The sequence below is a fragment of the Neophocaena asiaeorientalis genome, unplaced genomic scaffold (genome assembly GCF_003031525.2).
Source record: "Neophocaena asiaeorientalis asiaeorientalis breed wild unplaced genomic scaffold, Neophocaena_asiaeorientalis_V1.1 scaffold376, whole genome shotgun sequence".
Taxonomy (NCBI): domain Eukaryota; kingdom Metazoa; phylum Chordata; class Mammalia; order Artiodactyla; family Phocoenidae; genus Neophocaena; species Neophocaena asiaeorientalis.
This window is the reverse complement of record NW_020174368.1, coordinates 1,208,608-1,224,208: the sequence shown is the minus strand read 5'-3', so window position 1 is coordinate 1,224,208 and position 15,601 is coordinate 1,208,608. Positions and strand designations below refer to the sequence as shown.

The 15,601-nt window shown below is 40.9% G+C and overlaps 1 protein-coding gene across 4 annotated transcripts in view; it reads left to right on the top strand.

Moving 5' to 3' along the window:
* NAIP (NLR family apoptosis inhibitory protein) overlaps positions 1-15,601 on the top strand; it is a 36,647-nt gene that overhangs the window by 217 nt on the left and 20,829 nt on the right. For 2 of the 4 annotated variants that reach the window (XM_024756161.1, XM_024756164.1), the window contains exons 2-7: positions 2,561-3,134; positions 4,868-4,967; positions 9,293-9,374; positions 10,473-10,524; positions 12,299-12,418; positions 14,270-14,369. In XM_024756161.1, the coding sequence (XP_024611929.1) occupies positions 2,564-3,134; positions 4,868-4,967; positions 9,293-9,374; positions 10,473-10,524; positions 12,299-12,418; positions 14,270-14,369 (1,025 nt within the window). In that variant the 5' untranslated portion in view covers positions 2,561-2,563. Of the gene's footprint in view, positions 1-1,880; positions 2,038-2,560; positions 3,135-4,867; positions 4,968-9,292; positions 9,375-10,472; positions 10,525-12,298; positions 12,419-14,269; positions 14,370-15,601 lie in introns of all 4 variants that reach the window. The other 2 variants (XM_024756162.1, XM_024756163.1) reach the window with 2 other exon arrangements.

The window sequence follows — 15,601 nt, the reverse complement described above, 5'->3', positions numbered from 1 at the left end:
GGAGTCATACAGGTGTGGATTTAAATCCTTTGCACGACACAGCAGCATCACTGGTACTCATAGCACTTGTAATTAATGAGCATGAAACCTGGAGAGGGCCTTGGAGATCTTCTCTCCTCCTGGAAGTGGCCCGGATACCAGCAAAACTGACGACTGAACTTTGCTGTAGAAGTGCAGGATTGATTCCAGCTGGTTTGTTGCCACCCTGTGCTTATTTATCTCCAGGGAGGCCTGGAGCCATGGTGTTGTCTGTTGGCCAAACCTAAATGAAACATACTAACTAGCGATGAATGTAGCCCTGTGCTAGGATCTGAGAGACCAGGGGGCAGCCCGTACCAGCTTGTTTGAGACTGGTCAGGCAGCCTACTTTGGGCCACGTGACTGGAGCGGCATAAAAGACCCCTCCTCAGGTGACAGCGTGGTTTCCCTGAGACCAAGGTACCTTGCACATATCTAGGTGGTTCATTACCTAAAATGAAGCATGTCCTGAACAACAGAGAAAGGGTCCTAGAAACTGGGGCTGGAGTCTGAGACCTCTCTGATGTTTGCCTGTATTTTTGTACCTTACCCTCTACCTTTATTAAATTCTGAAGTAAGTATACTGTGTAGAGGCTTGTGAGTTTTTTCAGTTATCTGACCCTGTATACTTGCTGAAGTTGGCAGTGTGAATGGGATAATGGGAACAATTTTTTTTTAATTTATTTATTATTTATTTACTTATTTTGGCTGTACCGGGTCTTAGTTGCAGCATGCGGGATCCTTTTTTTTTTAGTTGTGGCATGCGGACTTAGTTGCAGCATGCATGAGGGATCTAGTTCCCCGAACAGGGATGGAACCTGGGCCCCCTGCATTGGGAGGGTGGAGTCTCACCCACTGGACTACCAGGGAAGTCCCGGGAACAGTTTTTGACTTAATTTAAATGCTGGCTCCGGCTTTGTTTAGGAGAAAAAAAGATGAAAAGTGGGAGAAAGACGTAGAACCACTGATGCCAGGTTGGCTGTTGAGGCCATCCTTGTTTGAATTTGCCCTAGTACTATAATTATTCATGGGAAGAAAAGCACAGCAATGAAATATTTTTTTTGCTATTTTTTTTTTTTTTTTTTGTGGTACGCGGGCCTCTCACTGCTGTGGCCTCTCCCGTTGCGGAGCACAGGCTCCGGACGCGCAGGCTCAGCGGCCATGGCTCACGGGCAGAGCCGCTCCGCGACATGTGGGATCCTCCCGGACCGGGGCACGAACCCGCATCCCCTGCATTGGCAGGCGGACTCTCAACCACTGCGCCACCAGGGAAGCCCTTTTTTTGCTATTTTAAAAAAATTTATTGAAGTATAGTCGATTCACAATGTTTCAGGTGTACAGCACAGTGATTCACTTATATATATATCTTTTTTTTTAAGATTCTTTTCCCATTATAGGTTATTACAAGATATTGAATATAGTTTCCTGTGCTATAGAGTAGATCCTTGTTGTTTATCTATTTTATATGTAGTAATGGGTATCTGTTAATCCCAAATTCCCAATTTATCCCTCCCTCGCCCCCAGCAATGGAATTTAAAGGTGATAGACCCAGAGCCAGAAGAACCAGCTAAATGGGTTAAAACAGAAATAAGGACAGAGGGAAAGTCAGCCAAGAATAGTGAGGCAAATAAGGAAGGCCTCAGCAGCCAGCCTGGCATCCCTGGTTCTAAATCTCTTTCCCACTTTTCATGGTTTGGGCTGTTTTGGCAAAAATGAAAGTACTAAGAAAGAGCCCTAGGCTGCCAAGTCCACCAAGCTTTGGCCGGTTCCTTCTGTAAAGGGAAGGAACATGATACCAGAGGGAGAATTGGGCAGATATTTCTTTTGTTTGGAATGTGACCCTCATCTCATATCCACTAAAGGGACTCTATGGGAGAGGGCATGAAGAGACAACTGAAATGAAGGAACTCTTCAGTCAAAAAGCCAAGTAACCTTGTGGACCGATAGAGCTTCCTGAGGAACCATTGCTGAAATGTACTGAACATATTAGTGACAAAGGAGCTCTTTTCCTTGCATTAGGTACTGCCAAATGAAGGGCATGCTTGGGCTTAATCAAGATCTTCAGTTAGCTGCAACTGTTGCGGAAATGTGGGTAGATGGGCAAATTCTAAATCAGCTGAGCTGGATTAAGGCAGGGCACATAGAGCAAAGCTGGTAGAGTGGAAATATCCAACTCCACCTGTAGGTATTAAATGGAATACCTTGTTGATTCTTGAAATGTTGAGAATGCAAGCACGCATCTTTGAACTTGTTGTATGATGATATGGGTATCCCCTATTTTATGCCTTTAATAAGTGACAATTGATGCTCTGATAAGGGGGCCTCCAACTGTTTGGACTCCATAGGTGACCTTACTGTTGAGGGCAGGATAAAGGTCTGCTGTCACAGACCTACTAGCATATTTGCTCTGAATTGGGCTAAATGATGAGCAGAAGATCAATGTTATTCAGAAGAAAAAACAGAAAGAATAAAGGGTTGAAACAAACCTCAGGACTAGTAAACCAGGTGGCGATGTTCACAAACATTTTCTTCCCCTTTTCAGAAAATGGCCGCCCAGGAGGAAGCCCCTGACGAGAGGATTTCCCAGTTTGATTATGCTTTGCTCCCGGAGCTGTCTGGTCTTCTAGGCATAGATATGCTTCAATATGTAAAGGAACTAGAAAAAGAGCAGCAGAAAGAACGAGAAAAAATGCAAAAAGGCTTTAATTCCCAAATGCGTAGTGAAGCAAAAAGGTTAAAGACTTTTGTGACCTATGAGGCCTACAGTGCATGGACACCCCAGGAGATGGCAGCGGCTGGGTTTTATTTCACTGACATAAAATCTGGGGTTCAGTGCTTCTGCTGTAGCTTAATCCTCTTTGGTACCAGCCTCCAGAGACTCCCCATGGAAGACCATAAGAAGTTCCATCCGGATTGTGAGTTCCTTTTGGGCAAAGATGTTGGTAACATTGCCAAGTATGATATAAGAGTAAAGAATCCAGAGAACAAGTTGAGGAGGGACGACAAAGCAAGATACCAAGAAGAGAAGGCCAGACTCAAATCCTACAAGAAATGGCCATTTTATGCCCAAGGGACAGCCCCAAGGGAGCTCTCAGCTGCTGGCTTTGTCTTTACAGGTAGTTTGAAGTCATTTTCTGAAATATTTTGCTGGAATTAAGTTTAGGTTCCATATTTCAGTTGCAATATTGTAAATCTTTCCTCACTTGGTCAATGTGTTATATTAGGTATAAGGTCTCTTTTATTAAAATTCAACTTCAGTAATTTCACTTTAGCTTTATTTTATGTGTAGTACATGTCAATTTACCAAAAATATATAAAAAATAAGATAGTGACTTTTCTTAAAACTTTGGACCTTAGACAATACTTGACTGGATTTCTAAGGCCCCGAAAATAAGCTGTGAGGTCAGCCTGACCCCAGTCTCCTTCTCACCCATCCTCCTTTTGCTGCTCTGAAATGATCTTTCTTTGATTCTTTTAATTGCAGCAGTATTGTAGGGTTTTTGTTTTTGTTTTAACCTTAAAGCTAACTCTAACATATAGGGCAAGTTGCATTTCAGAAAATGATACTGTGTTTGAATTATCCTAGCTGCGCCATAAATGTTATGACAGATCTGAGTGAGAATTGTGATAACAAAAACAGCTATCATTTACTGAGTACCTACTTGATGCTAGGCACGGATTAAGCACTAATACTAATCTGACAAACTTGCCCTTTCCCCCCATTTCACAGTTGACTTCATTGAGGCTCAAAGAGTTTAAGAAATGTGCCTAAGGATAACCAACATGGACCTACTGTATAGCACAGGGAACTCTGCTCAATGTTATGGGGCAGGCTGGATGGGAGGGGAGTTTGGGGGACAAAGGATACATGCATATGTATGGCTGAGTCCCTTTGCTGTGTACCTGAAACTATCGAACATTGTTAATCGGCTGTACTCCAATACAAAATAAAAAGTTAAAAAAAAAAGAAACAAAATATTTCAATTCATCTCAGGTACACTGCATAGTGCTTGGCACACAGTGTATGTTGGATATATCAAATGTTAATTGTTACTATTGTTAATTAATTAATAGCAGAAGCTGAAGAAATTCACCTTGATGGTGTTACCCAAGTTGGACCCAAGAAGAAAATTTAAGAGATTTCCGGTATAGAATTCCCCAGATGTCACAGTGTGCTTATCACTTATTTCTTCAAGATGTTATAGTTAATGTCCTAATTGACATAGAGACTGAAGCAGAGTAAAACGCAGAAAAAAACGGATCTTTCTGTCGTGTTCAAAAAAGTTGGAGTCTGTAGTTTGATTGTCATTTGCCTACCAGTTTGTGTACCATTTACATCTCAAAATGCCTTAAACCTCAAGTAAGTTTTCTTCTTAGTTTTGAAAGCTAGTGTGTTGATCCCTTTGTAGTTCCCCTAAAAACAGTTGTCAGAAAAGAAAAATATACTTGTCAAATACAAATGTCAAATGTGAAGGAAAAAGAAAAGAAACGTGCCTAAGTTTCCACTGAAATTTCATAGCAAAGCTACAGCTTAGGCCTTCTAACTGCGCTTTACTTCATGAGCGCGGGGGATTCCTCTGCTTCCCCACTCCTTCAGTGAGCATACTGAGCCCAACAGCGTAGAGCTCTGTGTGTGCCACATCTGAGAGGTGGGGTCCCAGGCTTCGGAAACGGTCACTTAGGGCAGCGGGGCTGTGGATGAGGATTCAGCCAGATGAGAGTGTGAGTGGGCAGATGGGATGGAGCGTGTCTCATTCATGCACAGAGCAGTCAACGTCTGGAGACACCCCTTCTGGACCATTCCATGGTGCTGTTGCCGGGCAATCTAAGTGTCTTCCTTCATATGCAGGTAAACGTGACACTGTACAGTGCTTTTCCTGTGGTGGCTGTTTAGGAAATTGGGAAGATGATGATGACCCCTGGAAGGAACATGCCAAGTGGTTCCCCAAGTAAGTAGATAAATATTTTTTGCTTGTAATTTTTTTTTAAGACAAAACAAAACTAAAGGCAAGAGTCCCCTTCCCAGAGTAGAACCTTCAGTTTTGATCTTTCTCTCTCCTAAACTGGAACACTCCAGGATTTATTCAAGCAAGAAAGCCCTGATGATATCGTGAAAATTTTTAATTATATAATTTCAAAATAGTTTCTTACTGTCTTATTATCCAAAATACTAAGATATGTTTTGCCAAGTATAAGTTTCAGGATCTGCCTTAATAAACAGGAATAATTTGCATAGGGATGATATAAAATGGTACATAAAGGAAGTTGGAAAGTAAGACGATGTTTAAAACATTATTACAAGTGGTTTCATGCACTGCTGAATATATACCAAATGAAAACGTTGTATTTCAAAAACTCAGTAAGAGTTTTGATTATTACAATGGTCTTGAGTTCTCTGCTTAGAAAATGAAGTGCTTTTAAAAATTATTTCTAATGTTACGTTTACTGGTATTTTCTACGTGGCTCTGTATCTACCAAATACAGATTCATTCCTTTAACAATTTTTAAAACTTTCATTTTGGAAAATTTCATATACAAGTAGAGAGAACACTTATCAACACATGGCCAAATCATATGTCATCCATCTCTCACCCACTCCTTCCCCAGAAATAAAAATAACCAAATTATTTTAAAGCAAATCCCAGACATCATATAATGTCACTTGTTGGTATTTTAGTATATAACTCTAAAATATAAAAATATTTTAAAGAAACATAACCACAGTATCATTCTGTCTTCTAAAGAGGATTAACAGTAATTCCTCAATAACATCAAATATCTGAGACAGTGTTCAAATGTCCACATCCCCCCACCTCACTTTCTCTTTGCCATTGGTTGATTTGAATCAGGATCCAAACAAGGTCCATACATTACATTTAGTTGATATATCTCAAGATTTTTAATTTACAGATTTCCTCCTCCCTGACTTTTTCTTGTCACTTACTCATGAAAGGAGCCATGTAGTCTGTCCTGTAAAATTGCCTACACTCTGTGTTTGGCTGAATGTTTCTGTGGTGTCATTTAACATGTTTCTCTACTTCCTGTATTTCCTATAATCTAATCATTGGATCTAGCAGTGTGCTTCGGCTCATAGTTTATTTCTTTAACATATTTGTCGTACACCTACCACATGCAAAGAAGTTTCTGGTTGGATCATAGGTCCAACCAGACCTACGATAAGTCATCTTTCACATGGACAGCCATGCTCACAAAAATGGAAGTATGTCTGATATGTTAAGTGAAAAAAGCAGTATGCAAAATAATGTGTAGTATAAGCCTTTAAAACCATTCAACCTATATATGGACTTGTTTGAAATATATATAGAAAAAGTTAAGAAAATATACAAACCAAACAATCGAACTCTTGAGGTTTGGGTTTGTCAGGAGATGAGGTGAAGAGGGATTTTCATATTTTGCTTTGTTCACTTCTATCTTGTTTAAATTCTGGGAAACAAATGTGTATTTCTTTTATGGTTGAAAAGAAAGTGAGGGGGTGGGAGGGAGGAAGGGAACAAAGGAGAGAAGGAAGAGGGGAAGAGAGAGAGATGGAGAGGGAGATTGGAAAGGGAGGGAAGCTCTTCCTGACAAGCAGATGAGACAGTTATAGGGATACAGGAAGCCAGATGGTTAGTCATTCTGGTTCCTTGACCAATCAAGAATAGACACCCAGCCAATCATACTGAGTGTTGGCAGTGAACCACATGGGTGTGTACCGAGTGAATATCAGCCCTGGCTCTTGGGCACCTGTCGTAGCTGTAGCCTCAGCCAATGCTTCACTTATTCTCATGGCCACAATGCTTAGTGTCACTGGGTTATATACTGGACAACTCCCAGCAGCACCATTCACATCAACCATCACGTGATGGTCTAACACCAACAAGAGTTGCACATCCTGTCTTGGGTGGCCCTGGTACACCTTCTCTGACGTAGGACTGAGGGAAAGGTGAGAAGCATAGGGAGAATATGTGAGTCCAGCACTCATCTCCAGAGGTGGAAGGAGCTAAGGTCTGCTGCTATCAATACAAAGGGCAGGGCAGAGTGCAGAGGCTCGCAGATACACAGAGCCGGCCACTTGGTGACCCCAATTACTGACCCTCTGAGTCTTGTGTGTAAAAATGAAAATGATAATCCATAGCTGGTAGGGTTGTTATAAGGGTGATAAGTAAAGTATATGGAGCAAATGCCTTGTAAAAACTCCCGTGTATTCCATGACCGTTTCACCTTCCACCTGTTTGTCATCATGAGCATATGCTTAACCAATACATTTCAGAGCTGGAATTAGAACTAAGAATTCCCCAGTTTCTTGTTGGTTGTGCTCTAACCTTAGCAGTTCGGGCATCAATTTTGGCTTTGTTTGCTGCTTTTATAAACTATGGACACAATATCTGAGTCTACTCCTACTCATTAAAACGTAGTACCCAGTGTACTAAATAATTGTAAATAAATAAAATAAGCTGATCTTTATTGTATTTTTTAAAACATTATATATATATTTGTAATTTATTTGTTATTTATTTTATTTTTGGCTGTGTTGGGTCTTTGTTGCAGTGCACGGGCTTCTCATTGCAGTGACTTCTCTTGCTGCGGAGCACGGGCTCTAGAGCGCAGACTCATTAGTTGTAGCTCGCGGGCTCTAGAGCACAGGCTTTAGTAGTTGTGGCACATGGGCTCAGTAGTTGTGGCTTGCGGGCTTAGTTGCTCCACGGCATGTGGGATCCTCACGGATCAGGGCTCGAACCCGTGTCCCCTGCATTGGTAGGCGGATTCTTAACCACTGTGCCACCAGGGAAGCCCTTTGTTGTATTTTTTTAAAGAAGTAGTGTCTATCGAGCACCTTCTCAATCCACACTAAGCATGTGGGGAGGGCCCCGTCCGTCATGTGCTATGTGGATTGTGTACGAATTTGGGTTGCGTACAGGTTTGGGGCACTCCTCGGAAGGATCTGCACATCTAAAACCTAGGGACCTTAGCTACCCAGAGTGGTGGCCCTAGAACAATATATGATTCACCTAGTGGAGTTCACTTTCTCATGTCTGTATAAGAGAACAGTGGCAAGATTGATCACTTCCCATTAGTGGCAGAACTGGGACTAACATTCTGGCCTCCTGACTCTCAGCCCTCATGTTACTATAAATCACTAGAAAGGAACCTTAAATTTGAATGAGAGAGATTTTTTTAAAGTTAACTTAAAAATTGCTTCTGGGGCTTCCCTGGTGGTGCAGTGGTTGAGAGTCTGCCTGCCAATGCAGGGGACACGAGTTCGTGTCCCGGTCCAGGAAGATCCCACATGCTGCGGAGCGGCTGGGCCTGTGAGCCATGGTCACTGAGCCAGTGCCTCCAGGGCCTGTGCTCGGCAACGGGAGAGGCCACAACAGTGAGAGGCCCGCATACCACAAAAAAAAAAAAAAAATTGCTTCTGTTTTGTGGAAAGGAATGTTTTGTTTTGGTTTTTTTAATTAATTTATTTATTTTTGCTGTGTTGGGTCTTCGTTTCTGTGCGAGGGCTTTCTCTAGTTGTGGCAAGCCGGGGCTACTCTTCTTCGCGGTGTGCAGGCCTCTCACTATCACAGCCTCTCTTGTTGCGGAGCACATGCTCCAGACATGCAGGCTCAGTAGTTGTGGCTCACGGGCCTAGTTGCTCCGCGGCATGTGGGATCCTCCCAGACCAGGGCTCAAACCCGTGTCCCCTGCTCCCCTGCATTAGCAGGCAGATTCTCAACCACTGCACCACCAGGGAAGCCCAGGAATGTGTTTTTAAAATGTATTCCATATACTCTTTTTAAAAAATTCAATTTATTAATTTCCATTGTATTTTTTTTACAGAGTAGTGATATATGTTTTTCAGTGGATGAAATTTATTATTGTTTGTTATCCTTGCTGCCAGTAACTTTTATTTAACCACAGGAACTAGATATAGTCACCATAGTTGAATTTAACAAAGAAAATCCCCTCCAGTCTATATATTACTGTAAATCTGTCTCTTTGATTGAATTATATTTTGTTTCAAGAGAGAAGATAATCTGAAGATTTAGTTTTAAATTATTACACATGTTGTTAGTGGAAATAATAATTATATGAGAATAATGATAATTGTCATAAGTTTTGGGGTACATTTTTTGACAGTTTTATCAAAGTAAAATAAAATTGAGCAATTTAAAGCATACAATGCAGTAAGTTTTAACAAATGTCCGTTGTGTCACTGCAGTTATATAAAGATACAGGACATCTCTATTACAGTATCAGGATAAATTTTAATTCTGTTTATTAATTATAGATGTGAATTTCTTCAAAGTAAGAAATCCTCAGAGGAAATTACCCAGTATATTCAAAGCTACAAGGGATTTGTTGGCGTCACGGTAATTTATAACAACAAATTTTTTCTCAAGTTGGCTTTTGAGTACCTATTATCTGAATGAGAAGGGGGCAGCATCACTCTTGTCATGGGCTCTCCTTTCTTCCCTTATTTCATTCTCCTACCTCCCATTGGGCAGATTGAAGAAAAGCATGTTCTCTTGGTCAACTAGAGCCCTTAGAATTTTTTTTCAGGGCTGCCTTTTGATTGGTCTGTCTGCCTTCCTGGTAGTCTTACCCTCTTTGACTGAGGTCACCTCCCCTAGCTTCCCTTGGCCACCCCCATCTGAGTGCCCGCATGAGACATTCAGACCACTGCACACTACCCACAGTGGGCCTCAGAGCTGGTTACTTTATGCTCTATCGTGAAGGCTCCCCTAGTGACAGGTGATGGGAAAACCCAGCTTAAATTGCTTATGCAAAAAGAGCGAATTTATTGGCTAACACGACTCAGATGAGAACCCTGCAGAAAACATGGCCTGAAAGTGGGGGAGGAGTGTTTCTTCAGATAGCAATCTGGGTGCAGTTTTCAGAGAAGAATCAGTTACTCAATACCTAACCACCCTTCTGAATCCAGTTTCCTTCCTATATCTCATACTTCTCATTGGTCAAAGGACCTCTGTGATATCTTGTTGTAACTTAGCTTTTGAGTTGGATCTCTGGAAAAACCGACCCGGAGACGGCTTCCTGTTGAGTATAAGTAAACATTCACAGTATTTTTTTCTTCCCTTTACACTGCATAAAAAATTACAACATTAATAGAAATACTAATTAAAGGAATAATTCTCTAACAACACTGACACTCAATCCAATGAAACTCTTCATTTGGGGGCAGGGTTAGAGGAGGGAGTTCTTTTAATTTTTATTCATAGATAGTTGTATGCTCCAAGTCGATAACTTGAATTTTTTAAAATTGAGGTATTAATGCACGATATTTGTTTCAGGTATACAACACAATGATTCACAATTTTTAAAGGTTATACTCCATTTATAATTACTATAAAATATTGGATATGTTCCCTGTGCTGTACATTAGATACTTGTAGCTTATTTGTTTTATACATAGTCGTTTGTAGGATAACTTGAGTTTTAATTTTCTCCAGGGAGAACATTTCGTGAATTCCTGGGTCAAGAGAGATTTACCTATGGCTTCAGGTAAAGATTCAGACGTATTTCAAAAAGCTTTGCTTGTTTATTTCTTCTTTTGCTTTTTCTTTTTCAGCCTAATTTTTTTTTTAACCCCTCCATTTTCCTCCTCATTTTATGGTGCCATAGTAATTTTTAAAAAAACCATTTCATTAGAGTTTCTGGTCTCCTGGAGTGACTTAGTTTTTTAACATAAATGAGCATAGGGAAATATGTCAGGGTTGGGTCCTTAACTGAATTTCCCTTAAAACAATTAAGGTTTCTGGATAAAATGGTTTTGAAAACATTCTTAAATGGATCAGTGTCTGTTAAGAAATTGAATGTGAAATAATAGAAAATAAATATTGGTCTCTGCCCCTAGTTCCTGGCAGAGAGCTCCTAAAATCCACGTAATTTCCTAAGTGATAACATCACGAGGTGCATCTCTTGTTCTAATATTGGATCTTTGACGCTGTCCCTGACACAGGGCTCCTAAAACCTTGTAAACTCCTAAGTGATAAGAACACTGGGAGCGTTTTTGGTTTCCAATGAGGTGATTCTGGGTGAGCTCCTGGATGGCTTCTGGATGGGAGCTGGTCACTGGAAAGAGCAAGCCATGATTAGAAGTTTGAATTTTCAGCCCCACCCCCTATTCTTCAGAGCAGGAAGAGGGGTATAAATGGAGTTAATGATCGATCATGCCTGTGTGAGGAAGCCTCCATAAAAATCCCAGTAGTACAGGTTTCCAGGAGCCTTCAGGTATGTGAACACATCCACACTGGGAATGTGACACATTCCAACTCCATGAGGATAGAAGCTCCCAGATCTCACTCTACTAGCCAGTTCATCCGGCTGTTCATCTGTACCCTTGATTATATCCTTTACTAAACAAACGTAAGTGTTTCTCTGAGTTCTGTGATCCACTCTAACAAATGAAATGGGGTAGGAGCAGTGTTATGGCATTGAGCCTTTAACCTGTAGGATCTGACACTACTAAGTAGACAGTGTTGGAACAGAGTTAAATTGTAGGACACCCAGCTGGTGTTGCAGAGAATTGTTTACTGGAAGAAAACCCCCATACACCTTGTATCAAAAGTGTCGTGAATGTGATGGTAGTGTGAGAGTAAAGGAGACACACAGGAGGAAAAGACTGAGGTTTTTCCAGTACATTAAGTCATATTCCAGTTAAAACTCAAGTGACAGCAGGAATCCCGCGGCTAAGTGGAATAATGAAGCAAGCTTTCATCTTAAGGAATTTTGCAGTATCTAATTTTATTAACGTATTTAATAAACATAAGTTGGTTTTCAGATCTTCAAAGGGTGCAGAAGACAGGAACCAAACCCCAGGGCCAGCCCAGTGTGGAAAGTCTAATAGAAACCACTGCATAGAGTGGACACCCAAAGGGCAAGAAACAAATCTGCCTGCTCTTAAGGGAGCTGCAAGGAAAATTTGCCTTTCTCAAATCTGATACTAACTTGGGGTGGAAGGGAAGCTCCTCTAGCTTTTTCTTGCTTTATCCTGATGCTATATGGTGAAAAGATAATTAGAAAACATTTTATTATAAAAAATTTTGAATCTATATAGAAATAAGACAATAGTAAATCCCCACCATGCATCTACCACTCTGCTTCAACATGTGGTTGGTCTGGCCTTGCCAGTTTCTTCTTTTCTAATCCCCTCCTTCAATTATATTGAAGCAAATGCCAAACATATTATTCTGTCTGTAAATATGAAAGGATAATTCAAACACTGATACTTGCAATATCAAAGCTTGCCGGTCTCACCATATGCTTTTTATTCAAGTGTGTTGCAATGGCAGCATCTTTGCTAATGAAGAACTCCGACTGGTCTCTTTCAAGAACTGGCCCCAGGCATCCCCTGTGGGAGCTGCAGCTCTGGCCAAAGCAGGTTTTTTCTACATAGGTGAGTCAGCAGTTTGCCCCAAGCTCTTGCCTTGCTGCCCATTTAAACCCCACATACACTTCATGATCCTGGGCTCGTATTTAACTAAGCTCAACAATCCCTACTTCTTTTCATTATTCCTTTTTCTTTTTAAAAAAAAAAATTTATTTATTTATTTAGGCTGTGCCGGGTCTTAGTTGCAGTGCATGGGATCTTCACTGTGGTGTGCGGGATCTTTCTTTTTAGTTGCAGCAGGTGGGCTCCTAGTTGCGGCATGTGGACTTCTTAGTTGTGGCATGTGAACTCTTAGTTGTGGCACGCGTGTGGGATCTAGTTCCCGTACCAGGGATTGAACCCGGGCCCCCTGCATTGGGAGCGCTGAGTCTTACCCACTGGACCGCCAGGGAATTCCCTCATTATTCCTTATATATTCCTTTTCCTTTCTGTGTCAGATGGCCACACCTACCTATAAGAGGAGCTGGGACGTTTAACTTTTTTTCTGGGTAGCAATGTGCCCAGCTGAAAATTGGGGTTTCTGTTACTATGGAAGAATGAGAGATAACTAGGAGTGTGGATAGCAGTTTTTGCCACACACTCCTTGGAAGAGAAAGTAAGGAAGTTGCTTTTAATGATTCCTAAGCATGTGGAATCTTCCATCGGTTCATAGTATTCTCTCTTGGGCTGCTGGTCATCAGGGAGTTCCACTCTGTGATGCACAAAGAGCGGGCAGGTTCCCCTCAGCTAAACCTCTGCCTGAGGTACAATAAGGTGAACGGATATTGTGTCCTTCCTGGGAACCTTGCTGGCCTTCTTCAGACCAAACACACATGCTAAGTTACAGTGGAGGTCCGTGTGGACCTTTTACAGAGGGGTCAAGTCAAGAATACCACAGAGCAGTACAGAGTAGGGGAATGTAGTGTTCACTCGAACTGACATGTTCCATTGGTACAAAAAATCTTAATGCCTCACAGGCTTAAGCATTTGGAAAGGCGGCATTCCACCCTTTCTTCCTGCTCTCTCCATTCTGTCTTCCTCTTGCCAGCCTTCCTCTAGGACCCTCTGTCCAGTGTCCTCACCCTCTTCCTTTTGAACCTCCTCCTCTCCCCACAAATCCTAGGCATCTCACCCTTTTGGGGTCTTGCAAGCTCTAGGACCTCCTATTTTTATCCAGACACAAAGGGAGGTTTTCCTCTGCTCTGGCTTTACAATGCCTACGGGAGTCCAAGAAGAGAAGGAAGATGATGGATGCTCCATTTCTAGTTCAATCTTTTGGTAGATCCAAATGCTAATTTCCTTCCAAAGAAACAGAGTCTCACATGAAGACTTGATCCTACTTCTAGGGGAATAAACCTAGCAATAATGTAGTAAGAGGCATTTGCTTTTTCACGAACTTAATTACATGAGAGTTGCTATATTTGATCATATATATTTTCCTGAGCTCCAGATATTTTCTTTCTGATTTATTCATTAAATAAATAACTTACTGAGTGCCTAGTAAGTCCTAGGCACTCTTCTAGGTCCATGAGATTCATTAGGGAGCAAAAGAGGAAAAAATCTCTTCCTTCATGGAACTTCAATTCCACATTCTGATTTGCAAATCTCTTGCTCCATAGAATGAGGAGGGGACAGGGAGAGGGTGTTAATCAGTGCGTGGTACGTAGGAACATTGAATGTTACTTGTTCATGACCCCATTGGTGAGAGAAGAGCCCTAAGTAGAATATTTCCTCACTGGTGACCCGATTTGTGACTTTGTCACAAAATCTGATTGAAAGTGCAAGTAGGGTTTTGCTAATAAAGGCCTGGTAGTTATTATGTGTGTCACTCGACAAATATACTGGCCAGTGGCACTGATCAAATTTCCTTACTTCTAGGTAAAAGCGACATCGTCCAGTGTTTTTCCTGTGGGGGATATTTGTATAAGTTTGAGGAAGGTGATGACCCATTAGAAGAACACACCAAATATTTTCCCAAGTGAGTAGAATGAATGTTTAGTGTCTATGAATCTGGATGTATTGATACTTTAGTGATTTCCCCCTCATTTTACATTCTGATTAAGTCTTTGCCCACCTCTCTGATTCTTATGATGAAGGATGAGTCTTTCTCACTTTCATGTCCTTGCTTTCATGACCCCTTTCCCATCTAGCCTTCCTCTCACTATAGTCACAGCACAGTTTTGGTTCAATCATTATTTTCACATTACATGTTTACATTAGCATGACTTCATAAAGGCAGAGCCTAGTAATAAATAATTTACCTTCCCTCCCTGTACCACTTCCAATTTTTGTAGTAAGTAACAATTGTCTTATTAGTATGTTTGCTTAGTTTTTGAGGTGAAATTCACACGTAAACTATTTTAAAGTGTACAGTCCAGTGGCATTTAGTACACGCACAAGGTTATGCCACCACCCCCTGCTGTCTGATTCCAAAACATTCTCATTATCCCAAAAGAGAGCTCTGTACCCATTAAGCAGTCATTCCCTGTCTCCCCAGTGCAACCTAGCTCCTTAGAGCTACCAGTCAGCTTTCTGTCTCTATAGACTTACTGTTCTGGATATTTCATGTAAATGGAAGCATGTAATATGATCTTTTGTATTTGGCTTCACTTAGCACAATGTTTTGAGGTTCATCCATCTTGTAGAATGTATCAGTACTTCATTCTTTTTTATGGCTGAGATATTTGTGTATATGTATATATATGTATGTATTTCAGTTTCTCCATCTCCTCGCCAACACTTGTTATTTTCCTTTTTAAAAAATATACCCATTTTCTTAGTCTTAAAATGTATTTAGCACCAGTTCATCTTCAAATTCTCCCAGATGTTTAAATCTTGCTGTCCGGTCATTCAAACTTGTAAGATAGCGCACCATTTTCATTTTCTTAAAGGAGTCTGTTGTGAAGTCTCTGACCTGCTTCAATATGAACTATTTGTCCTGTAGTCACCCTAGGATCCTGAGATCGTTCTTCATGGTCATCCTAGGGATTCCTATTGCCTCTCTCCTGTGTTGTAGCTCCTGTTTCCTGGATCTACTGTCACCCTCTTCTTGGTTTATTCACTCACTGTGGTGTTGTTTTGTTTTGTTTAATTGTGGAATTGGATTATGTCTTTTTCTTTTTTTAATTAATTTTTATCAGAGTATAGTTGCTTTACAATATTGGGTTAGTTTCTGCTGTACAGCAAAATGAATCAGCTATATATATATAT